The 27,030-nt window shown below is 46.0% G+C and overlaps 1 protein-coding gene and 1 non-coding gene across 2 annotated transcripts in view; both read left to right on the top strand.

The window, feature by feature from the left end:
• Positions 1-3,864: 3,864 nt before the first annotated feature.
• EIF5 (eukaryotic translation initiation factor 5) overlaps positions 3,865-27,030 on the top strand; it is a 28,019-nt gene continuing 4,853 nt past the window's right edge. Inside the window, exons 1-8 of the mRNA XM_068254953.1 lie at positions 3,865-3,969; positions 4,242-4,443; positions 20,282-20,561; positions 20,659-20,740; positions 22,250-22,422; positions 24,946-25,057; positions 25,443-25,564; positions 25,779-25,877. Of these exons, the coding sequence (XP_068111054.1) occupies positions 20,490-20,561; positions 20,659-20,740; positions 22,250-22,422; positions 24,946-25,057; positions 25,443-25,564; positions 25,779-25,877 (660 nt within the window). The 5' untranslated portion in view covers positions 3,865-3,969; positions 4,242-4,443; positions 20,282-20,489. The remainder of the gene's footprint in view (positions 3,970-4,241; positions 4,444-20,281; positions 20,562-20,658; positions 20,741-22,249; positions 22,423-24,945; positions 25,058-25,442; positions 25,565-25,778; positions 25,878-27,030) is intronic.
• LOC137533740 (small nucleolar RNA SNORA28) lies at positions 25,216-25,337 on the top strand. The gene has a single exon (XR_011024205.1). It is a non-coding gene; the product is annotated as a small nucleolar RNA SNORA28 (small nucleolar RNA).

Here is a 27,030-nt window from a genome sequence, read left to right as displayed (position 1 = left end):
TCTGCGCCCTGGCTCCTCTGGTGATTTTCGTCCCCTTCCTCCTGTATGTGTGTGGTCTTCTCTGGTTTGCCCTGTGTCTGTTGACGTTTGGCTCCGATTGCTGTTGGGGCTTTGGTCCTCCCTCTGCGGCACCCCTGCACACAGCATGTTTGCTATTGAATTATTGATTTTTGTTTGCTAGTTCAGCATTTATATTGGGGTTACCCGACCTGAGATTCAGGCTGTTTTTCATGATACCCCTAGTTATATCTAATAAAAGGGTTTGTTCATGCTGGCTCTAATTTGACAAATTCTAGATATATATATTATTGTCTTATATAATTTGTGTATTAATTTTTCTACTTTTCTAAATCCCTTCCTCTATTTGAGAGTAGTGGGAATATTTAGTTGCGAAGTATATGTATGTTAGGCGCGCATGTGCTGTCTGCTCGCATCGCCCAGTTACAGCCTCTTACCGTCCTCCACTATTTACCATCTGCGCGTGTGAGTATCACACGCCGGAGCTGTTTACATTTGTTCCCAGCTCCGCCCCATAGTGCTGGATTGGTGGTGGCCTCCCTGGGTTGGATGACGCACACGCTTGCCTGTTGTGAATGGCTGCGTGTGTGTATTTAGGCAGGGCACGGATGTGACGCCTACCACGCCTCCCTTTGAGAAAGCCGGAAGTCCCGGCGAAACATGTCAGGGCACCTGGCGTGTCACGGACCTCGCACACGATGCTAGCCAGACCTGTCCTCTGCTGCTTTCTGCCTCTGCCCCCCACTGGCTGCTGGGGTTTGTTGTCCGCCGCTGGCAATCTTTGGTAACCTCCAGTCCTGCCTTGCACCAGCTACTGCAGAAAGTCATTTTGTTTGCGGGGGTTTGTTGCATGCTGCTGACTCTCCTTGGCAATCCCTGGTCCTGTTACACATTTGCTGTTGCGGAAACGGACACACTGAGGAATCTATCATATGACAAGCCGACTCCTGGAACTCTAGTGTCTCTCCCCTAGCCGTGAGCTCCGGCAGTGGGTTGAGAGACCAGGAATCCAAGCCTCTTCGTGTCACCATCTGCTGCTTGGAGTGGGTACAGTATACAAGTCCATTCCTTTCTGTTTCTGTTGCAGTACGAACTGTCGCTTATATGGCATGGGTGCATTATCTGCTGTAACTACTTGCATGAGCTCTTTTCACTAACCCGAAGGTAGGCCCTGGCTCCTGGGTCATATACTTTTCCTGCATATATACCTTCTAACAGCTTGCTACCAAACCGCTTTCTTCTGCAGCTTACACTATTGCTGGGATTGAATTTGACATTTATTTTTTTGTCATACTGGACTGGCCACAATTGAAATTTCCTTTTTTTTGGGGGGATCCCTGACCACAATAGGTGGTCACAGCTAGGAATGGGTATATGAGGATACATGAGTTGTGGTGGTGCTGAGTGTCTGGCTGCATTTTGTGTGCGATACCTTTTTAATGTTTTTTGCACAAGTAATTAATTAAAGTATTTTTGTATTTTTACAACTAACCAGTTTGTCTGAGTTTATTGCATATGCCGCCCAATCCCCCATTTTCCTTGACTTTTACGTTACAAAACGAGATACTTACCTAAAGAGATGGAAGCCTCAGGATCCTACTGATGCTTTCCTCAGTGCTCTAATGCCCCCTCTCGTGGAGTGCGGCTCCGCAGCAGATTGGCGACTAGGTATTGTCGCCAATCCTATCAGGACCTAGAAACTCCTCTTCCATCAGCGCAGTTATAAAAGCATGACTGCGCATATGCAGTTAGCCAGCGCAGCTCTTGTATTAGTGTCTCTTTGATACTGCACATGCATGGCTGTGCTCTTAACAGGAGAGGAGTGTGGCCCTGATGTGGAGGGAGGCCGCACTGAGTAAGGGCTCGTTTCCATATGCGCGCTTTCAGCCGCACTTCTGGAAACACGATCACAGGAACATCAGAGAGTGCATAGCCTGTACTCTCTGATGTTTCCATACATGCACTGCGATTCACCACTGAATCGCAGTGCATAGTTGCCTGCATTTTGGGGCGATTGCCCCCGCGATCCTATGCATTATAATGAATGGGATCGCAAGCACCACCCTCATGGGAGTCACGTGCATCGCAGAAAAGCGCTGACACACGGCTCCTGTGCTGCACTAATGAAAATGATCCCTATGGTGGCACATTGGAGAACGGAGGTAAGCCTCAACAGAAACCTGACACTTCGCTCGAACCTTGCGTTCCCTTTAAAAGTAAATAAATATGTCAGCCTCCACAGCAGTGGCTGGATAGTGCTATGGTTAGCCCTGGCTTTGGAGACCTGGGTTCAAACCTTGGCTTTTCCAAGTTCAGTAAGCGGGCAGCTATTCAGTAAGGAGTTCTTGGGCGAGACTCCCTAACACTGCTACTGCCTATTGTGTGCACTCTATTGGCTGCCTCGCAAGCGCTTTTAGGCCTCTTTTCCACGGACAGTTGATAGGCAGTGAAATCCCTCTCAAAATTGTCACAGCTGCCTCGTAACTGCTTGTTGCTGCCTGGCAACTGCTCACTGCTGCCTGGTAATTGCTTGCTGAGCACACAGCTCAAAAGTCCGTGGAAAAGAGGCCTTAGGAAGAAATGACATCAGTAATTAGCCTCAAATTGTGGGCAAAAGACATGTTCCCACCAGGAACAGAATTCTCGTCATCCTCTATAATAAAACCCCTGTGTCCCTGCGTAGCACTGTCTCTGTGTAGCTGGGTCCATGCTTTTTGCTAACGTGCATGTGCGCAACACAGACCCGGACAGCAGTTGGGACTGGAGGACGGGGCCAGTGAGCCGGGCGGACACGCGCGCATGTGAAGTTTAATTTAAAAAAAAAAAACCAAAAAAAAAAAACCACAGACCTAGAGTCCGTTTTTAAACGGACTTGGGTCTACTAGTTCACTATATAAGATTCACTGAAATCAAAACGTGGACAGTACAATACATGTGTTATGTAAGTAGGTCAAGTATTTATCTACTTATACACAGGGCCGTTTCTTGGGCAGTGCAGGCAGGGCGACCACACTGGGCACAGACTGGCATATAGAAGAAGGGGGGCGCAGGCAGAAGGACATAACCGCTAGGGAGCTGGTGATGCACGGTGCAGCCAAATGGAAGAGGAAAGAAGATTACCAGCGCGATCGCCTTCCTTGGCTCCATTGTGCTGCCTGCGCCTGACGTAAAGTCATAATCACCTGGTGTCCTGTAGCGGTACTGCAGGCTGTCACTGCGCGGCACCCATGGTGGAGTCGGCTTTCCAGGCTCTCTTCACCTGTGTTTTCCTGGTCTCTGCTTCCTCCTGGATGAGCGGCTGGTCACTAGTAAGTAGGCAGATCTACTTGTGACCTGTGGTTGTGTGACTGTTCCTAAAGAGTAAGGGTTCGTGAGTCCACAGGGGGATGGGGGGGGGGGGGGGGGGGTAAAGGGGTCGCAATTTTTACACCCTCGCCCTGGCCGCAATTTAGACTAGAAACTGCCCTGCTTATATATGTGTGTTTTATTCTCCTGGCATAGTATGGCTAATCCTCCTGCTGTCCACAGGGGCATGTTTAGAACTGAAAGGAAGAAAGCTCTCTGCCAAAAGCTATACTGAGCACTGCTAGGTAACAGACATCTAGCCCATTTCATCCCCTTTAGTTAGGTTTTCAGGAAAACCTGTGAAAGACACACACAGCTGTCCCATACACTTCCAGCAGTCACATGCATTACTTTTACATCATCAACACCTGTGACTTCTCGCGATACCCCAGCCCAGGCAGCGTGGAAAACTCGGCCATTGGGTCACCAGCCAAGAACCCCTGATTGGCCAGAACCCCCTGCCAATCGAAAGGGGACGAGGACCCTGTTTTAACCAATGAGCGCTGGGGATTCGGGGAGGCGGTGCCCGCCCACACGAAGGACGGTCTCTGGGTGAGAGGCTTTGCTCACAGCGCCTCCGTGCTAGAGAACTAGAAGGTTCCTTAGGTGAGTAGCCGTGCAACGTGGGCGCCTTTAAGCCGCAGCTGTAATCATTTTCACTAATTAGCCGCATTAAAATTTACCTCATGAGGGCTAAAAAGGTGCCCGACCAGCTGCTATCTTTTCTGTAAACTGTTTCTAGTCCCCTCCCGCAGTGAAATGATCAATCCCCCAAATGTGCAAAACACGCCCGACCGCCTGTGCCGTGGAACGCAAATTGTTTGTTTTCTGTGCCCTCCCGCAGTGGGAGTAATCCTGTCCTCAATTTGTGTCCTCAGGTTTCCCCGGCCGGAGGGTGTCTCCCGCTTGGTTGACAGGGTGTTAAATTCCTGGCTCGCTCGGCCCTGCTCCAGTCTCCGTGGCCAGCTCTGCGCTGTGCCGTCCATAAAAGCTGCGCTGTTTCTATTGCTTCATTCTGCCTCCGTTCATCGCACCCCAGGGCGAGCAGCGTTGTGTTTATGTCTTTATTGGACGAAAACGGTGAGTATAGCTACCAGCTTGCTTCGGGGTGGCGGGGACGCGGCGGGATGTGGAGGGAAAATGGCGGCCGCGCCTCGTGACGTGACGCAGGTGGCCGGAGTGCGGGGTACGGGGCTTCCCCGGCGCCCCTGAGGGGACTCGCCGAGCCGTTGGGGTGGGGAGAGGCGGGCTGCGAGCGAGGTGGGCAGCATTAGTCGGTGCGAGTGAGGGCGTCTGTTTGGAAAAAGCGAGCTCGCCCGTAGACTTTCTGCGCATGCGCGGATCGGCTGGGCTTACTCAGCGTCGTCTTGCGCATGCGCTTTGTGCTTGGGCTGACTCAGTGCTGCAGTTGTGAGTCATGAGCTGCTCTCCCTCCCCTACAGTGTGTTTATCTCTAGCACTGAGCCTGGGGACTCGCTCCCCTCTATAAGCAGGCTCTGTGGGGAGTTGGAGGGTGATAGTTGGTGTGTAATTGCAGGCTTATGCAACATGTGGCTCTCCAGCTGTTAGCTGAACAACTAGTTCCAGCATGCCTCAACACCCTTAGGGGAGGTGGTAGACTCAGTGTTCTTATATATATTTTTTTATTTATTTTGCTTACACTTCTGCAGCAGTTGCTGTAGTCCAGTGCACATGCTTGAACTGCACTGAACTGGCAGCTTCTGGAGTGTGGCAGTGTGAACCACCTGCTTAGTAAGTATAGGTGTGGAGTGTGTAATATTGCATGTTTTTCTGTAAGGTGGGTTAGGTGTTAAGTATCCATTCACAGTGCATCAGTTGTATTGCAGAACTATTCTGCATGTCATCTATGTGCCCATACAATTCTATGAGCCTGTTCACAGTACTGCATTGTAACTGATGCCGTTATTCTATCTATCTTATTAATCTTTCTAAAAAAAATTTGTGATAACTGCAGTGGAAATCATAGGTGCTCTGGAAAAGTTGTATGGTGCTCCTTTTTGGGATCTATATATAGTCAGATTTTATTTATATAGTCATCCTGGTACACATCACTGTACAGTACTATAACTTGGGGTGTAGATGACATACCTGAATAATCAAGTAGTGATATTATTGATTGTGTGGGTCCCCCCCCCCCTTTCTTGGAATGAGGCTTGAACCAGATCTTTTCCTGTGGCTAATAAGATTCACAAAGCTAATGATTGACCTGACAGCTTAATCAGCTGTTAAGTGATTAAGTCCAGCCCCTGTCAACTCTGCTTCCTGTGCAGTAAAAAGTGGCCTGTAATGTAATTTTAAGCTACTCTTTAGTAATGAGTTAAAAACTGACGCATTCAATTATCTACAAGAAAAACACAACTTGCACCTCAATGGCTCCGATTCACTAAGTATTACCACATGCAGTAAAATAGTGAATTGTTTTTTCCCAAACATTTTGTAAAAATGTCTGTTACTACCTGCAACATGCTGTTTGCCTTGTCAGCAAGGCATGGTTGCTTCTCTCTGGGCTGTAGGGGCAGTACATATCCTGAAGATAACTTCATTTAAAGGTTGCCTGAGGTGAGAAGCTTATGGGATGATGTACACATTTATCCAGCTGTGTCACTATAGCTGTATCTGTCACACCTGGAACAAGTTGGAGTTAGACAGCCTGATCTGCATTGTTCTGTCAGTGACTCAAAGGATCTGAATCACAACCAGCCATGTAGCATATTCAAATGTAATAACAATTACCTATGTTTTTCTTAAAGGGACCTGAGCAGTAGAAATGAATGAAATCGGTACTTACCTGGGGCTTCTTCTGGGCCACAAGGTCCTCCTGGGTCCTCTCCAGGTCCCACTGCAGACTTCATTACCGGGGCTGAGTGTCGGCCCGACACTTCATGAACGTGATGCAATGCGTCATCGCCCCAGCCAATACATGTTGGCACGGCGGCTGACGTGGCAGTCCTGCACATGCTAGGTTCATTGTTAGAAAACCGCGCAGGACTGGCACACCGACCGTCAGGCAGTGTCGGGCTGCCACTCGGCCCCAGTGTCGCCTGTAATGAAGTCTGCGGCGGGACCTGGAGAGGGGCAAGGAGGTTGCTAGGGGACCTTGTGGGCTGGAGGAAGCCCCAGGTAAGTACCGATTTCATTTATTTCTACTGCTCAGTAGAGATGCGAAGTTCGGATCTTTTCAATGATTCGAATCGGATCTTTTCAATGATCCGATTCGAATCATTGAAAAGATCCGGATCTTTGATCCGAATCTCAAAACATTTTACAAGGGAAGCATTCGGGGATGAAATGACTAGCAGGACAGGGGGAGGGGGGTGGACAGAGAAGGGAGGAGGGACGAGCAGAGAGCAGAAATGTTTGTTTGCACACAATACCCACATGCTGCAATCATATGCTTTACATATATTTCACCTATATGTTCATCTGTATACTTTGAATGCAAACGTCGCACAGTGAAAGAAAGCCTTCCCAGAAGTGAAGTGCAGCTGTTAAGAGCGGTGCAGGAGGAACATATTGCACAGCAATCACAGTGCCTGCCCTGTCCTAGCCAAGCACGCTGTCTGTAAAGTTAATGAGCTGAGCCAAAAGTTTCCAATTTGTTCAATGTACACAACTAAACAGCCTATAATGAACAGCACGTTATAGCCAGTATGTGTGCTCTACACATTTCTGGCAGTGGCACCGATGTCCCCTCTCATCTACCTGTCCCTGCAAGGCTGGCTCCCCTCCAACAGAGCGATCCATCTCTGCTCTGCTTCCAGGACCCCGCTGAGGGGGGAGTGTCGCTCCTGGCCCCGCATCTTTGCGATCTGTTGCGTGGATCAGGGGGGGAGGCCCTAGAGCTGCGCTGCCGCACTCGCGCATATGCGGACTGCGCAGCGGCGGCCAGCTCCGGCGGCCATCTTTGTGGAGGAGGAAGAGCCTGACCCGGGCTGGGGGGTCGGGACCGGCCGGGGGGCACATTGAGCTGCGGGGACCCGGCGGAACGGCACGGAGGGCGCGGACGGCGCCCTCCGTGCATTGCTATTACATGCAGGTATTTAACTTTTTAGGTCTTTTTCGCCTCGTAAGTCCTTTAAAGAGACTCTGTAACAACAAAAACCTCCCCTGGGGGTACTCACCTCGGGTGGGGGAAGCCTCCGGATCCTAATGAGGCTTCCCACGCCATCCTCTGTCCCACGGGGGTCTCGCTGCAGCCGTCCAAACAGCCGGCGACAGAGCCGACTGTAGCTTCAATATTTACCTTTGCTGGCTCCAGCGGGGGCGCTGTGGCGACTTTCGGCACGGAAATACCCGATCTCCGTCGGGTCCGCTCTACTGCGCAGGCGCCGGAAAACTTGCGCCTGCGCAGTAGAGCAGACCCGACGGCGATCGGGTATTTCCGCCTACTTCGGCGCCGACAGCCCGACGGCGATCGGGTATTTCCGCCTACTTCGGCGCCGACAACCTTCCTGCGCAGGAGCCAGGAAGGTAAATATTGCGTCACGGCTGTACGGAGGGCTACAGCGAGACCCCCGAGGGACGCAGGACGGCGTGGGAAGCCTCATTAGGATCCGGAGGCTTCCCCCCCCCCCCCACCCGAGGTGAGTACCCCCAGGGGCCGTTTTGTCGTTACAGTTCCTCTTTAAGTATGTGATAACTCGAAATCATCATATCGGCAGTATTTTTTTTTTTTTTTTTTTTTTTTTTTTGTATGCAGGATTAGCATCTTTGCCATTTTATACACTCAGACCAGTTGCTGTTGAAATTCAATTTTTATGGTGACAATCCTGCTTTAACAGTGGTTTCTTTCAGCCTCCATGCAGTTTCACTGGTCCCTTGCTGGTTTCCCAATCCACACTGCTCTGTTGCGGTCAGCTACTGTAAAGGACTACTGCGCAGCCTGGCTGTGGGCCTCCTTGATTGCGCTGGGAGTATCCTGTGCCATTGCAGTTGCAAGGTTTTCCATGATTGAGGTGCATGCAGCCATGACAATGGGGTGGACAGTGAGGGACCAGATTTTGGGGGGGTGTAAGAAAAGGAAAAAATCCCACTTTCCCTCCCCCTACAATTAAGGTTTCCTTTAGGACTAGTTCACGGTGCTGATTTGTGTTGCAGACTAATTCTACATGTCAGCTTATTGCCCATACAGTTCTATGGGGCTATTTACAGTACTGTTGTAACTGGTTGTGGTGGTCTAGCTTGTTGCATGCAGGTTTTGCGTTTAAGTATGTCCAGTTTACATTTCAGCTCACACTGCTTATAAGGTGTGCGTTTAGCAACTGACCACTGTGAACCCAGTCTAAAGGTAAAGTTAGTCATCTCAGCATACTGTATTCTTGCAGGTAAATGTTACACAACCTCTCGAGAAATGTTGATGATGCAATGTTATTTGAAAGGACTGCCTAGAAGCTTAGATACATGCTTGTAGCGGTTGTCTACTGGGAGTTTTGTAGTTTGCTACACAATTGCTTGTTCCACTAGAGTGACTTCTTTGTTAACTTGATCCATATTATTGAATTTTATTTTTTTTTAAAGCGCCAACCTGTACTGTGGTGCTGTACAAAGAAAAAAAAAAAAAAAAGCATGGGGTACATAATAATACAAAGTTGTACACCAAATCTAGACACTGGTAAAAAGTAGACTTGGTAATTACAGTGACAAAAGTAACATGAACAAAATGTGCAACTAATTCCAAGACACAAAAGGGTGAGAGAGCCCTGCCCTTGCAAGCTTACAATCTAAAGGAATGGGGGTGAAGAGGTGAGGGTCGCATACAAAATGCATACCTAGAGGCAGTGTTTTTTATTTTTTATTTTATTTTTTAGGCCTGTACTCATGCTTGACTAAAGTTGGCTGAGGTGGCCAAAAATGTCTGCCTCAGATGATAATCAGGTGTGTGTACGGTTCTTGTGCTCAAGGGGATCGTGTCCTGATCAAAGGTTGGAGGATTATGGATGTGTTGAGGGGTGAAGCACATAAGAAATCTTGTGGAGGTGAGTCTAGAGGAGTACAAAAGGTTGTATGCAGATCTGATGTTGGGTTGGTATCTGGAAACTACATATACGGGGGGGGGGGGGGGGGGTTGGGGAGGGCTTTGTAGGTTAGGATTAAGTGTTTGAAATGGATCCTCTGGTTAATTGTCAGCCAATGAGGAGCAGCAAACTAAGGGCAAGAAGAAAGCGGAGACAAGCATCCAAGTTCAGTACCGATTGGAGTGGTGCCCGTGTGAGGGGGGCTCTTAAAATGGTTGATTTCAGCCATTGATCAACAGTTCATTACAACCTTTGAATCGGCTAGAAATTGATACAGCAGGAAGCATGATTGAACTGCCAAGTTTGATGATTTCGAGCTGATGGCCCATAGAGTTGCATTGGATCGAATGCTGGAACAATGCACGCATGCACATTCTGAAATCTCTTCCTAGTGTATGACACCTATCAGATTCGATCTGGCAGGAATCTGATGGTCGAATCTGCTGCAAATCTAAGTGTATGGCCACCTTTTGTTGGTAGTCTACAATAGTCCAGACAAGATATTAACCACTTCTTGTGGCCAAATAGTAAAAGTACATCTACCCTTCTGAAAAACCCTACATAAAAATCTTAATTGAAAACATGGTTACCTAAGGGTCTGAACTTACTTAACATGCAAGTCAAGCGAGTGTATTACTATGCTGTTTCAGCCTATCATATGCCGGCGATCCCCGGCCAGTCAGAGGCCGGGGATCGCTGATCTGCCTTACGGCGCTGCTGCGCAGCAGCGCCGTATGATGTAAACAGCGGGGATTTCTTCCCCGCGTGTTTACATTTTGCCGGCGAGCCGCGATCGGCGGCTCTCCGGCTGTTCACGGAGACACCCTCCGTGAACGGACATGGGTTCGAGCGGCCGTTTCCATGGAAACCCGCAGACGACCAGTTTACGCCAGTCGGCGTTAGCTGGTCGTCGAGGTTAAGTTATAAGCTTGTAAATAGTGATGGACGCAAATAGAAAAAAAAATGCACCTTTATTTTCAAATAAAATATTGGCCCCGTACATTGTGATAGGGACATCATTTTAATGGTATAATAACCGGGACAAATGGGCAAATAAAATGTGGGTTTTAATTATGGTAGCATGTAGTATTTTAAAGCTATAATGGCTGAAAACTGAGACATTTGTTTTTTTCAATTTGCCCGTTAAAATGAATTTAGAGAAAAATAATTCTTAACATGTACCACCCAAAGAAAGCCTAATTGGTGGCGGGAAAAAAACAAGATATAGATCAATTGTGATAAGTAGTGATAAAGTTATTGGCTAATGAATGGTTTGTAGGAGTAAGGTGTGGTTATCAGTATCAAACGCTGGTGACAGTTTTAGAAGGATGAATATGGAATAATGGCCTTTGTATTTAGCTATAAGATCATTAACCATTTTAGTAAGTTCCTGTGGAGTAGTTAGAGCGAAGGCTGGACTGGAACTTATCAAGCAGGGAGTTGGCAGATACATGGCTTTTGTTTAGCATGTACATGGCAGTCAAGTAATTTGGTATGTTGTGTAAGGTTGGTAGTTGTAGAGTGCGGTGGGATCTAGAGATGGGTTTTAGTTGTGGTGTCACAGCCTCTTTGAGTAAGGATGAAAAGATGCCAGTGAAGAAGAGAAGGTTAAATAGCAATGTTAGTACAGGCATGAAGGATGATAGCCATGGAATAAGATGGGAGGGAATAGGATTCAAAGAACAGGTGGTTAGATGGGATTTGAAGAGAGAATGTTCAGAGCGGTGAGGTGTTGCTGGAATTTAAGAGCTGCGTAGAAAAACCACTTAAAATTAGACGAATAGCACGGCTGTGGCCGTGTGTTATTGGGAGCTTATTGCACATTACAAAGTTTTCTTGTACTGCGCAGTAAGGTGCCAAGGACTCGCACGGCAGTCGCAGTGCTATTTGTCTAGTTAGACGAATAATTAGCAGGTCACCGGCGGCAACAAATGGAGGGGGCTTCAGTGATGGCGTGGGACTTAATAGCTGCAGGGGGGCAGTAGATCGCTCAGGTAAGTGACACATTTGTTCCCCTATACCCCACAGAACCCCTATAAATTCAAGACACTGTACAGTCATGACATTCAATAGAAGAAATACAAAATACATCCATAGTTAATGTGTAGTTGGAGACCTCTAAAGTTGGTACATGTGCATATGTTAAATTACAGTAGTATGAGAAACACTAGGAGGTACTTGCCTTTGCAAGCTTACAATATACACATGCTGAACTTTGGAAAAGCCTTCACATTGACTTGTATTAAAATCACAACAATTTGCCACAATTTAATTTAATACATAGCAAGGAAATGAGCAGCGCTACTTAAAGAGACACTGAAGCAAAAAAAAATATGATATAGTGAATTGGTTGTGTACTATGAATAATTACTAGAAGATTAGCAGCAAAGAAAATATTCTCATACTTTTATTTTCAGGTATATAGTGTTTTTTTCTAACATTGCATCATTCTATAACATGTGCAGATCACACAACATTCAGCATTCAAAATGAGTCAGAGCAGTCTGTGGTAATGACCTCTCCTCTAGCAGAGGAAAAGTAAATAGTCCAGGAACAGTTGAGATAATAAAAGTCAGATAACAGCCCTCTCCATGACTTAACGTCGGAGAGCTTAATGGCTTGTTTGCATAGAGATAACAACTGGAGTTTCTCAACTCTTCCTGTACTGGAAACAATTACACTGATGTATCTGATCTTAATGTTTTATTTCTTAGCTGTGCTACACATACAAATCATAATATCATCATTTTTTTTTCTCGCTTCAGTGTCTCTTTAAAAACAGACTAGTGCCTACCTGCAAAAGAGTGCAAGCCCCACTTGTGGGGTCGAATACACACCGAGCATACACATGACCTGTCTACCACTAGAGGAGGATGTTGGTTTCCATTAACAGCTTGCATGCAACCTATTAAGTACTTGTCCCTCCCACTGCGAAGAAGTCAATCCTCCATGGGAGGGGCCTAACACTAACTAAATCCTAACCTATGTATATGCATAGCCTGGGTGCGGCTAATCAAATAAAATTGAAAATTGCGCAAAAGGTGGATCAGCGCAACACCAGGCCGCCTCCGAATGGCCTCCATCAGAGATGCGCTGAGCCCCCCCCCAGGAACTACAAACGCACCTTGAACCCAAACAGAAGCTCTGCATATACACCAAAAGCATGGCTGTTAAGTGGGAGCAGCTGACCAAAAATGAATTAAATTAGTACATAGCAAGGAAATGAACAGTGCTACTTAAAAACAGGCAAGTGCCTACCTGCAAAAGAGTGCAAACCCCACTTGTGGGATATAATACACACCGAGCATACACATGACCTGTCTACCACTGGAGGATGTTGGTTTCCTGTAACAGCTTGCATGCAACCTATTAAGTACTCGTCCCACCAACTCCTCTAGTGGTAGACAGGTCATGTGTATGCTCAGTGTGTATTCGACCCCACAAGTGGGGCTTGCACTCTTTTTTGCAGGTAGGCACTAGTCTGTTTTTAAGTAGCGCTGCTCATTTCCTTGCTATGTACTAATGTAATTCGTTTTTGGTCAGCTGCTCCCACTTAACAGCCATGCTTTTGGTGTATATGCAGAGCTTCTGTTTGGGTTCAAGGTGAGTTTGTAGTTCCTGGGGGGGCTCAGCGCATCTCTGATGGAGGCCATTCGGAGGCGGCCTGGTGTTGCGCTGATCCACCTTTTGCACAATTTAAGCTAATGGGAGTGCTTTTTACAAAATGCAAAGGCAGTACGAACGGATCGCAAAGATTTGCTAGTGCTTGTATATATGCCAACTGCACATGCCAGTGAAAGACAATCCTATATTCTTGTTTTATTCTAGAGCTGAGCCACACAAAGCACTTGCATTTTCCCTCGTTTCCCAAAGAATAAGCAAGGGGATCCTCCACTCCTTTCCCATTCAGGCTGTAATGATCAGTTTGTATCTGTGCGATCACTTGCCTGTTGCTGGAATTGTAACGTGTTGTGCTAGAGGATAGGAATAAGCAGGGCAGCTGTGTACTCCAGTGCTGGATTGGTGCATGGTCCAGTTCACTAACCACTGTTATGACACATCTTGGAGCTAAACTTAATCTTCTCTAAAGCGCTCCCTCTCAAGTTGTATCTAAGATGGCCGTGGAAGAAAACTTGTTGCGCTGTCTGAGGTTTTTTTATTTTTGTTAAATTATTGGTAGCACGTTAACAAGTAGGTTGGGAACAAACAGGAGTTCATGCCATGTGCACACTCTACTTAAAGAGGAACTGTGACATCAAAATGTCCCCTGGGGGGTACTCACCTCGGGCGGGGGAAGCCTCAGGATCCTAATGAGGCTTCCCACGCCATCCTCCGTCCCTCGGGGGGTCTCGCTGCAGCCCTCCGTACAGCAGCGACGTAAATATTTACCTTCCCGGCTCCTGCGCAGGCGCTCTGGTGGCTGTCGGCTCCGAAGTAGGCGGAAATACCCGATCGTTGTCGGGTCTGCTCTACTGCGCAGGCGCAAGTCTCCGGCGCCTGCGCAGTAGAGCGGACCCGACGGAGATTGGGTATTTCCGTCTAGTTCCGAGCCGAAAGCAGCCACAGCGCCCCCGCTGGAGCCTGCAAAGGTAAATATTGAACTGACAGTCGGGTCTGTCGCCGGCTGTTCGGAGGGCTGCAGCGAGACCCCCGTGAGACAGAGGACGGCGTGGGAAGCCTCATTAGGATCCCGAGGCTTCCCCCACCCGAGGTGAGTACCCCCCAGGGGATCTTTTTGATGTTACAGAGTCTCTTTTAAGTCGCTGGAGTGGAGTACATGCATCCGGCAGATCACTCGCAGGTTGGGTGTTGTCTGGTGCCTTACACACCTAATTGTCGGCTAAGGTGGTTATCGGCCGACTCAAGTCATGTTTGGGTATGAGGCCTGAGGCTATGATCAGTGGTCTGACCCTATAACCAGGGCTGTGGAGTCGGAGCAATTTTGAGTGCCTGGAGCCGAGGAAAAATGCACCGACTCCTAATGAATTTGTAACTGTAATTAAAATAGAAAATGTTCTTTCTCACATAATGGTCATTAAAAGTGTGTGTGTGTGTGTGTGTGTTCCACAAAAATGAAATAAACCAATCAAAATTAGTTACCTGTGCTGCTTCAATAAAGCAGTCCCTGTATTTTTAAAGTCAGCTATACCTCTGATTGTGACTGTATATACAGTGGAGGAAATAATTATTTGACCCCTCACTGATTTTGTAAGTTTGTCCAATGACAAAGAAATGAAGTCTCAGAACAGTATCATTTCAATGGTAGGTTTATTTTAACAGTGGCAGATAGCACATCAAAAGGAAAATCGAAAAAATAACCTTAAATAAAAGATAGCAACTGATTTGCATTTCATTGAGAGGAATAAGTTTTTGAACCCTCTAACAATAAAAGACTTAATACTTAGTGGAAAAACCCTTGTTTGCAAGCACAGAGGTCAAACGTTTGTTGTAATTGATGACCAAGTTTGCACACATTTTAGGAGGAATGTTGGTCCACTCCTCTTTGCAGATCATCTATAAATCCCTAATGTTTCGAGGCTGTCTCTGTGCAACTCTGAGCTTGAGCTCCCTCCATAGGTTTTCTATTGGATTAAGGTCCGGAGACTGACTAGGCCACTCCATGACCTTAATGTGCTTCTTCTTGAGCCACTCCTTTGTTGCCTTTGCTGTATGTTTTGGGTCATTGTCGTGCTGGAACACCCATCCACGACCCATTTTGAGTTTCCTGGCAGAGGGAAGGAGGTTGTCGTTCAGGATTTCATTACATGGCTCCGTCCATTTTCCCGTTAATGCGATTAAGTTGTCCTGTGCCCTTAGCAGAAAAACACCCCCAAAGCAAAATGTTTCCACCCCCATGCTTGACGGTGTTTTGGGGGTCATAGGCAGCATTTTTCTTCCTCCAAACACAGCCAGTTTGAGTTAATGCCAAAGAGCTCTATTTTGGTCTCATCAGACCACAGCACCTTCTCCCAGTCACTCACAGAATCATTCAGGTGTTCATTGGCAAACTTCAGACGGGCCTGCACATGTGCCTTCTTGAGCAGGGGGACCTTGCGAGCCCTGCAGGATTTTAATCCATTGCGGTGTAATGTGTTTCCAATGGTTTTCTTGGTGACTGTGGTCCCTGCTAATTTGAAGTCATTCACTAACTCCTCCCGTGTAGTTCTAGGATGCTTTTTCACCTTTTCTCGGAACCATTGACACCCCACGAGGTGAGATCTTGCGTGGAGCCCCAGAGCGAGGTCGATTGATGGTCATTTTGTGCGCCTTCCATTTTCGAACAATCGCACCAACAGTTGTCACCTTCTCTCCCAGCTTCTTGCTAATGGTTTTGTAGCCCATTCCAGCCTTGTGCAGGTATACAATTTTGTCTCTGACATCCTTGGACAGCTCTTTGGTCTTTCTCATGTTAGGGAGTTTGGAGTCTGATTGATTCTGTGGACAGGTGTCCTTTATACAGGTAACTAGTTGAGACAGGTGTCCTTAATGAGGGTGACTAATTGAGTAGAAGTGTCTAACCACTCTGTGGGAGCCAGAACTCTTAATGGTTGGTAGGGGTTCAAAAACTTATTTCACTCAATGAAATGCAAATCAGTTGCTATCTTTTATTTAAAGTTATATTTTCGATTTTCCTTTTGATGTGCTATCTGCCACTGTTAAAATAAACCTACCATTGAAATGATACTGTTCTGAGACTTTTCATTTCTTTGTCATTGGACAAACTTACAAAATCAGTGAGGGGTCAAATAATTATTTCCTCCACTGTATGTGTACACAGGAATCTCTTATGTATACTGAATAACATCTATGCTGTAAGAATAAAGCCTGATGTGTAGCCGTGTCACTAATAGAGATGGTCAATGAGATGGAAATCATTCTGCATTGATTCTGATTTATTGCTCACGAAATCAAATAATTTGATATGTTAAAATTTGGTTTGGTGACTACAAATTAAAGGGTATCTGAGACGGATGAAATTAAATTTTTTTATATACATACATACATACATACATACATACATACATACATACATACATACATACATACATACATACATACATACATACATACATACATACATACATACATACATACATACATACATACATACATACATACATACATACATACATACATACCTACCTACCTAGGGCTTCCTCCAGCCCCCTTCAGGCCAATCAGTCCCTCGCTGTCCTCCACCACCTGGATCTTCTGCTATGAGTCCTGGTAATTCAGCCAGTCAGCGCAGTCCAGCCACGTGCCGCTCCTACAGCCAGGAGCGTTCTGCACCTGTGTAATAGTGCTGCGCAGGTGTAGTACGCACCCGGCAGCGGAGTGTGTGCATGCGCACTACGCCAGACTGGCTCAGGTACCTGGACTCATAGCAGAAGATCCAGATGGCGGAGGAGGACAGCGAGGGACTGATTAGCCTAAAGGGGGCTGGAGGAAGCCCCAGGTATGTACAAAACTTTAATTTCATCCGTCTCAGGTTTACTTTGTTACACAGTAGTACTATATTCTACATATGCACTCCCCACAGAGCTTCAGGGAATCCACTGAGAATGTTGTGCACATTGAACACAGAGGTGTTGGTCTATCACCCATAAACCTGGTTCAGATTGTACATGAAGAATGTGTAATAGAGGAAAAATCTCCTCATTCCCCTGCAGAGTACCTGCACATCACTCACATGTACCCACAGTTACATTGCCTAGGGCAGTGGTTCCCAACCTTTTCCAGGTCGTGACACATCACGACAAACATTCAGATATCCGTGACACGTCACATCATGCCAAACATTCAGATATACATGACACGTCCCGTATGATAGAAAAGATTCAGTAACAATCTGCTGATGCTGCAGGCACAATGAGGGGCTCAGTAACAATCTGCTGATGCAGCAGGCACAATGAGGGGCTCAGTAACAATCTGCTGATGCAGCAGGCACAATGAGGGGCTCAGTAACAATCTGCTGATGCTGCAGGCACAATGAGGGGCTCAGTAACAATCTGCTGATGCTGCAGGCACACTGAGGGGCTCAGTAACAATCTGCTGATGCTGCAGGCACAATGAGGGGCTCAGTAACAATCTGCTGATGCCGCAGGCACAATGAGGGGTGCTCAGGTGTATAGTGGCCCCAGTATATGCAGCCAGGTGTATAGTGGCCCCCCAGCTGGAGTGGAGCAGCGCAGCAGAGAGGAGCATTGGGTAGAGCAGCGGGGAAGGGCGGACGTTTCCCCCCCCCCCCCCCACTTCCCTCACCTTGGGGCTCCTCTCCCTGGCTCTCCCCTCCATAATTTTGCGGTGGCTGGCAGTGGCGGTGGTGGGCGGGACTTACCACCTCCAGTGTTTCGGCAAGTGAACGCTGTGCCTATGCGTGCAGCTAGTCTGGTCTAGTGAAGACCAGACTAGCTGCAAGCACGCACGCACAGCGTCCACTCGCCGGTACACTGGAGGAGGTAAGTCCCGCCCACCGCCGCCGCTGCCAGCCACCGCCGCAATGTTATGGAGGGGAGAGCCCAGACGAGCAGGGGGAGCAGAGAGCGGCGACACATAGCTGGTGCTGCCGCGAAAGCTGGTGCTGCCGCAACACATAAATGTGTCGCGGCACACCGGTTGGGAACCTCTGGCCTAGGGCCTGATAGACGTTGTTTGTACTTTTTTTTTTTTTTTTTTTTTTTTTTTTTTTTTATACAAGTACTCTATGACTGTTACATACTTTTAATCAACAAAATTGTAATATGCAAATTAGAGGAGTCGGAGTCTGTGGAATCCTAAACTGAGGAGTCGGAGGATTTTTGGACCCACTCCACAGCCCTGAATATAACACATTGCTAACACAAATTGCAACCATATTGTAATGGTACGGCCACATTGAGGCGTAAGTTGTGCGATGCAGCAGTATCTGATATTTAACCAGTCATGTTTTCTGTTTCTAGTGAAAGCGGAAGAAAAAAAATCCTGGTCTTTTGACCATTCTTAGTTCTAGCCAGTTCATGACAATGTTTGTGTATACGTCCAGTGTATTTGTGGCCAATGCACCACCAGTTTGTTACTAAATGTGTTTTGTTTGTTTGTTTTAACTGTGAAGAGTTGTAGAATACATTTTGGACCCACCTCACATAAAAAAAAATAGGTAGGGACAAACTCAATCAGAACGGTCACTTTCAAAATTGTGCTCAAACTTGGGAAAGCTATAAGAAAACTACAAGAGACATGCTGTATTTTTCAGACTATAAGATGCACTTTCTCTCCCCGCAGTCCAGTGTGCCCAGTGACTTCATTGGCCATCCTCCCCCAGTGTCCCTCCTCTAACAGACCTATAGCATGCAGCTTGTGCGGCAGTATCCATACACGCACTGCTCTCCTCCATCTTGTAATTGAATGTTTGCATGTCTGCACCATGCATGTTACAGGGGCAGAGTTAGGACACCTATGTTTACCTGGGTACTTCTGCGCAGTATAGGTGACTAAGCAAAATAATGCATTCTTCTGTGAACTAAGACCCCAGCTTTTAACTTGGCTGTAGGGATAACAGTGGTGCCTGGATGAGTGAATCCCGGGGGGGGGGTTAAGGATGGCAGGTGGCACAAGCTGGTTGCACCGAGCATCCTTTTGAGGAAAGCAGTTGGGGGGGGGGGGGGGGGGGGTTGGAGGGAACAGGAGGTCATCTAAACCTGCCTAGGTGCGTCTTATAGTCTGGAGTGTCTTATAGGCTGAAAAATACGGTATGTGTGAACATTTTAACCATTAGTAGAGTTTACGGTTGAGGCCCATGTCTTGTGTATTCTTTTTAGTCACAAACTAAATCAAAAGCAATGGCCTTTTTGCATATTCTGTACCAAAATAAGACTTGGAAGATAATAAAGTTGCAGAATATAAAAGAAAAACATATATTGGTACCTTTGGGAAATTGGCTTTTTAAATGAATGCCATGAGGAGGTTATATTACTATTTTGCAACTAAGGTCTGGTAATCGATGGTGTACAATGAGAATGCAAAAAAACCCAGAAAAGACGGCTTTTTATCTTCCCTTTAAAGAGGATCTGAAGCCAGATTAAAAATGGTTTTTTAGCTTATATTCAGCAGGGGCATCTTTGCCCCTACTAAAACGCTGCTATCCTGTGGCATAACGAGGGGTCTTTACCCCCCCAAATCCCCTCCGTGGTGCAGGGGGAGCGCTTCCGTGTGAGGCAGGGCTATGAGCTGCAGCCCTACTTCACGCATCTGTCAGCGGCGGATCGCTGCCTCTCCCCCGCCCCTCTGTCTTCCTTCGCTGAGGGGTGGGGGAGAGGCAGAGATCCGCCGCTGACATACGCATGTGAGGCAGGGCTGCAGCTCATAGCCCTGCCTCACACGGAAGCACGCAAACATGCCCCTGCTGAATATAAGCTAAAAAGCCATTTTTAATGTGGCTTCAGATTCTCTTTAAAATGTTTGGAAAATAAGGCAGTTGCCAAACAAAATTATCACATGCTAAAAGCCTAATTTTGTCCTGAGAAAACTATATAGATCATTTAGGCGTGAGTAGTAATAAAGTTATTGGTGAATGGGAGCACCGCTGATATGTGAAAACTGCTCTCCTCCTGTGCACCTTGAACATTGACTGCCAAGGTTGAATTTGATCTGTCTTCAAGAGAAATATTGTTATTGACCATATCTAACTAGTCCGCAAAAACTCCTAGATTAAAATATTCTTTGCCTCAGCCTTCACATCGGAAACCCCTTTTTTTTGGGGGGGGGGGGGGGGGGGGAGGGGGGTGTGTTTAAGTTCATTTTAACTTACTAGAACAAACGCACAAACCAGCCAGTCGTGGCTGCTACCAAAACTGCTAAATGTGCACAACTTGGAAAGCTAACTTTAATCTTTCTTATATTTTCAGAGCTGTTGCGCAGCCATTGGTACCTATATTGGGGAAACATAGCATACAAACAAGAAGCTCACAGCCTCGGTGGCGAAATTATTTTCATGTCAGAGACCGAGAACTCTTGCAGTCGTTTATGTCATCCAGTCTTCTCCAGACAGAAGATACCAAAAAGTTGCAATCCAAGATCTTTTCCTCTTACTGAAAGAGCTAATAATAAACCAAAATGTCTGTCAACGTCAACCGCAGTGTTTCCGATCAGTTCTATCGGTACAAAATGCCCCGTTTGATTGCCAAGGTAATTTTTTTTTTTTTCTTATTCCTCCAGATCTTACATTAAAATAGATCTCTATCTTTCATGTGTTAAATTATTATTGGACTACTTTTGATTACAGGTAGAGGGCAAAGGAAATGGAATAAAGACAGTAATCGTCAACATGGTTGACGTTGCAAAGGCGCTTAATCGGCCTCCTACGTGTAAGTATTTATATTTATTTTTTTTTTCTTTAAATTTCCCCTGGGGATCTTCTTGAATCCTGTATCAGGAACATAATGCCATAAATATTTTAGGATAGGCCACATTGTGTGCAGGTTTCGCTGTCCTAAATGTACAGAAATAACTTGACATTCATAAATTATGTGCTTAAAGGGGTCCTGGGGGAGGGGGTTTGAAAACTAAACCTGACACTTACCTGGGGGATTCTACTGGTCTCCTGCAGCTGTCATGTGCCCGCGACAATCTCCCTGTTTTCGTCGAAGAATTAAACGGTGATGGCGGATCGTAGAGGACAGCATGGGCACATGGGGGGGGGGGGGGGGGAGGATATGTAGAGGGAGCAGGCATGTGTGGTTAGCTTTCCTGATCCCCACCTCCCGTTCTCCTTTGTCCTACTCCTTTGCTATGTAAATGCCCCCTGGCAGCTTCTTCCAGGTCAAGCATTACTGTGCTGCCCTGGCTATGCAGGTCCTTTATTTCACAGCTGGTAGCAATCTCTGTGCATGATGTCACCACTATGTTTCTACCCCTCCCCATTTTTGTTTAGTATAAGTTTGTATTGCCTGTGGAATGTTTAAAATCTCTTGTGCAGCTATCCATTCACCATTCAGGACGGTGGTATGTTGCCAATTCCCTGTTATCCGCATTCGTTTTTAGTTTTCAATATCACCTAGTTGCTCAAACATTTTAGTCCTAATATTGTACCATGTTAGCCATCAGTAAAGGCGAGAAGTTTTGAATCAGGATGATGCCATTTACTGGCTAACTTTGCAGAAAAGCAGAGATGTGCTCTCAGTGTAACTGAGATGGTTGCATTACACAGCATGTTCTAGTAATTAGGGGTGGTGGCTGGAAATGCCAGTTTCCAATTCTGCCGAAATTCGATTTCCCTTTAACGAATTTTTCTAGGGTGGTTGTTTTTTTTCTGAAGGAGAGAGAGAAGAAAATACTGCATTCTTTGATTTGTCCAAAGCTTCTGAGTTCTGTAATTAGGCTAAAATTACCGAGTTGTGATATATCGGCATTCTGATCGGAAATATAAATTCTTCTGAATCTGCATCCCTAGTAGCCTCTACTCTCTCATTAAAGGGATCCTAAACTGAGAGGGATATGGATGTTTCCTTTTAAACAATACCAGTTGTTTGTCAGTCCTGCTGATCTCTTTGATTGCAGTAATGGCTGAATCACACACCTGAAACAAGCATGCAGCTAATCCAGTCTGACTTCAGTCAGAGCACCTGATCTGCATGCTTGTTCAGGGGCTGTGGCTAAAAGTATTAGACACACGATCAGCAGGAGAGTCAGGCAACTGGTATTAAACGGAAAAATCTATATCCTTCTCAGTTTAGGTTCCCTTTAATGTTTGTTAGGCTGTAGATCTATCTATTTCTCCTCTTGCTTATAATTGTCTGGGGTTATGATTACTAGGGATACAATGGTGTCTTACTTGTCTTCAATACCTCTACTCCTTTCTCCTATTTTATTTATAGATCCCACCAAATTTTTTGGTTGTGAGCTGGGAGCACAGACCCAGTTTGATGTTAAGAATGACCGTTACATTGTCAATGGATCTCATGAGGCAAATAAGCTGCAAGACATGTTGGATGGGTTCATTAAAAAGTTTGTTCTATGTCCTGAGTGTGATAATCCCGAAACCGATCTGGTAAGGAACTTTTTCTCTTGTATGTCACTCAGATGCAGCTACCAATGTGAAATGTGTATGACTTTGTAAAGCTAGCGAATTCTACTGCATGTCACAAAATCAAGACACTAAGACGATGCATAAAACGTAAGATATTTTCATTGGCTTGATTTGGTTGTTTGATGTTGCAAACATGAGGTGGCTGGGGAATTATCTAGTCCTCTCATTTTATGGCCCATACTCACGAGGGACTTTTGTCGCCTCAACACGCGGCGCGCGTGTTGCGGCGACAGGTCGCCCGTGAGTATGGGCCGTTGCGCGCGCACCCCGAACTGTCGCTCATGCCGCCATGCGATTGAAAGTTTCAATCGCATGGCGACAGTCGCCGCCGCACCCCCGCCGCAACTGTCGCTAGTCCGCGTGAGTACGCGGACTAGCGACAGCAACCTCCATTAAAGTATATGGAGCTTCCGGCGGAGGGAGGAGGAACGTCGGCGACAGTTTCCGCCTCGCCGCTGGTCCCTCTTCCGCGTGTGTACGCGGAGGGACCTGGCGAGGAGCTGTCGCCCACACGCTCATGTGTGCTGGCGACAGGCAACATTTGCAGCCCGTGAGTACTGGCCATAAAATAAATGGCTGTAGTTAGTGGCCTGGGCCTGATCAAAGGACAGCACCCAACTGGGCGGAGCTTGTAATTGTAGCTACACACCACCTTTTGACATCAAATTGCTGTCTGTGACCACACAGATTTAAATGACCAGGCAGCATGCTGAATCAGCCCTATTAAGGGGGTAGTTCTGTTAATGAAGTTGCAGGGGATTGGTGAGGTGTATTTAGAGGATGCACTACTATTTATACAGATGTGGGGGAGACACAGCAGAGGGGATTATGTGCCTACAGTGGAGTTATTTCAAAATTGGAAGCTGAATTTCTGGGGGGGGGGGGGGGGGGGGGATTTTAACTGAAAATAAATCATATGAATTAATTGTAAGTGTGTAGTACAGCTAAGAAATGGGGCATGTTAGTAGCGCAGACATGAGTCTCATATTTCCAGTACATTAAGTTAAACGTCAGTTATCGAGGCAACAGAGCTTCTGAGCTCTCCGACCAATTTAGTCAGCAATACTATTTTCTGTTGCACTTATCTCAACCTGTCTCTCTCTTTCTTATATTAAGATTTTACTGCCAGGAAGTTGAAAGGGTTATTAGCTCTGCTCTGTTTCATAATTTCAAATAGTGTGTAATTTTGTTACCTGCAAATGTTAGAAAATGCTGAGTTATTGGAAAAACAGTTGTAGAACTGAAAATAAAAACGAGACCCTTTCCTCTGCTACTACTGTATCTGTTCTACACATACAGTTATATTACAATTTTTTTTTTCTTCAGTGTCGCTGTAAATTGGACGCAAGGCAGATTCTAGGGGTGAGAATGGGACAGAGGCATATTCCATGCGCCCCCCCCCCACCCACGCGCGCACAGGTAGCACACAGCTGCTCATGCGTGGAGGGAACAGCCATGCTCAGCCAGCTTTGTGCTACTGGGCGGGCTGTACTTGCGTATGCACAGGCTATCTGATCAGCCTTTGTCATGTGCTTAGAGGGTCCATGCGCAGGATAAATGGGCTCGAGAATGATTAAAGCCGGTGGGGGGGGGGGGGGGAGCCTGGGGGCACTCTGTAAGGGCACAGACTGGTGATAGTATGCAGAATGTGCCTCTGTGTCCTATTGTCACAAACCCACCTCGGGTTCTCTTTAAAATTTCCTGTGGCAAGAGAATTGTGACTGTCCCAAGTAACTAGGTTCAAATGGGCAGTAGTTGACATGTGACATTAAGCCATCACTTGCCACTGTGCCCGTATGTCTAGATAAGTTGTGACTTTGTGTGACTAGTAGAAGCTTTTATACTTTCCTGGGGCTTCCTTCAGGCCACGGGCTCCCTTGCCATCCTGGGCTGCTCCATTCTCAGTGTGGTCAGATACATTTTCCCCGACTAGTTCCACTGTACATGCACAGCTCCCTGATCAAGCTCGCATGCACAGGAGCATTCTGCAGATGTGCGGTTTGCTAAGACTAATGCTACATACACACTTGAGATAAAAGTCTCTGGAAAAGGCAAGATCACAGACCACTTTTACCCCATTCCATGTAGTATATGAGCATACTCTACACAGTCTATTCTATTGAGCTGAACTCCCCATCAGATACATTTTTTTTTTTTTTATTTTTTTTTTTTTTTTTTTCCCCCTCTAACGAGGAAACCTTAAGACAATCCAAAGGCTTGTCTTTACCTGTGCTTTTGGCATTAAATTTCAGACAAGATGAATAAACTAGGTCAGCAGCAAGTGTGTGTGTGTGTGTGTGTGTGTGTGTGTGTGTGTGTGTGTGTGTGTGTGTGTGTGTGTGTGTGTGTGTGTGTGTGTGTGTGAACTTGATCAATTCCGATCGTAAAGGGATTGATCAAGTGTGTATGGGTACATTTGCTTACTCTTCTACAATGTTCTTTCTGCTGTTTATCTTAAGCTGACACCTGACCCATCTCTTTCAGCATGTCAATCCCAAGAAACAAACAATAGGCAATTCCTGTAAAGCCTGTGGCTATCGAGGCATGCTGGACACCAACCATAAGCTCTGTACTTTCATTCTCAAAAACCCACCAGGTTTGTATTTTGCCCTTCTTGTGATGTAAGTCTATGTATTTTTGTGTTGACAGCCTTGTCTTATTTCTTAAAGTTGGCTGTACAGTGCAGAATGTTAATCTTAGCTGTGGAATGTAGATTATGACTATGGTATTCTAAGCTGTATTTACTCCTTGTGCAAGCAACACTCTGTGGCAGTAGTCACATCTTCTGGCCCAATTTTCGCTTGCAAGATGAAATCAAGTCTCTCCTATTCCAGTATTCTCCCTGTGAGATCTACTTTTATAATGACTTGAACAGTGATATATATAGTATATATATAGATATATAATATATATATTATATATATATAATGTGTCTTTGTTGGGTTGGAAGTTTTGGGACTTACTAGTGTCTCTTTTTACAGAGAACACTGACAGCAGTACAGGCAAAAAGAAGGAAGATAAAAAGAGTAAAAGGACTAAAGAAAATGGCTCTGTAGCAAATAACGAATCACAGGTCCTAACCGACCTAAATCCTCCACGTGTGGTAAGTACAGACCAGTTTATGGCTCTTGCACAGAATGATGCATATGTATATAATGGTTCAAATTCCAGACTGTAAGCTTTGTTTAATGAGAAATGGCCCTACTCCACCAGTCATATCATATGGCATTGATTTACAATAAGCTTCTCCAGGTGTGAGGTCTGCTGTACTGAGAAGGGCTTGTGTTCAACCTTCCCCCTTGCCTCTTATCTATCAGGACACCAGCCAGGGATATCAAGAGGTGGCAGAGAGCCGTTTTTGGGAAGAGACACAACAAAGCATGAGTCACATGCAGAAGACTAAGGCTGGATATACAGTGGGTCAGTTGCATAACGCACGCGTTAAAAATGTGTGTTGTGAACTGCAATGGAGACTGGGCATAGACTGTAAATACAAAGCCTGCATGCAGCGAGTTTATAACAATGCCACCAGTTCAAACTTACTGTGGACAGGCTCATAGAATTGTATGGGCAGTGAGTTGGCATTCTGCAACCCAACCTGAGTACTGTGTGAACTAGCCCTAAAACGGATGTATTAAAAGGAAATAACCTCTCCATATATTGTATTATGGGAGACTGAACAAGGCAGTGGGGGTGGGAAATTATGTGGTGAGGAGCTTTACCACTTGCTGTTTTCAGACCAATGTATTTACGTCCTCTAAAACTTTTTGTAAAGCCACCAGGTGTAAATAGGTCTTAGGCTACTAATGAGCACAGCATGCATGCTTGCAAAAATGAACTGAAAATAAAACCCACACACTTGCTCGGTCAGTTTTCTGCATCAGTATGAGTGCATGAGTTGTCTGACAGTGCTGCTCTTTACTGTCATTTGTTTTTCTGCATGTAAAGAAGGCATTCCAAAATGTAGCCCGTTAACATTCGTTTTTTTAAATTCCCTCCTACACAGAAAAGCTGACAAGTGTGGACAGGGCCTAAGTCCTAGAAAGAGGAACTTGTGGTTAAAAGGACAACTTAACTGAAAGGGGCTATGGTGGCTGCCATATTTCCTCTTAAATAATACCAGTTGCCGGACAGCGGTGGCTGATCTACTTGGCTGCAGTCGTATCTGAATAACACCAAAAACAAGCATGTAGCTAATCTTGTCAGATCTGACAATGTCAGACATCTGCTATACATGCTTGTTCAGGGTTTAAAGCGGATCCGAGATGAAAAACAATAACAAGTGACAGGTCTATATATCTTATCTAAAGTTTAGATAGTTAACCACTTCAAATCTAGCTGCAAACAGCTTCAACAGTATATAATTATTTATTCCTGTGATACAATGAGGGCAGCCATGTTCTGTTTGTCACATTGTCACAGGCTGAGGGCTGGAGAAGCTATCAGCTTGCCTGTTTGTAAATTCAGTCCCCTCTCCTCTTCCCTCCCTCCCCTCTGCCTCTGAAATCAAGACTGAGCTCCCATAAGCCCTTGCTACAGTGCCAAGGCACAAAAGGAGCTTGAGGAATG

This window comes from Hyperolius riggenbachi, chromosome 9 (genome assembly GCF_040937935.1).
Source record: "Hyperolius riggenbachi isolate aHypRig1 chromosome 9, aHypRig1.pri, whole genome shotgun sequence".
In the NCBI taxonomy this organism is placed as follows: domain Eukaryota; kingdom Metazoa; phylum Chordata; class Amphibia; order Anura; family Hyperoliidae; genus Hyperolius; species Hyperolius riggenbachi.
Note: the sequence above shows the minus strand (reverse complement) of the source record. Positions and strands in the feature narration are given on the sequence as shown.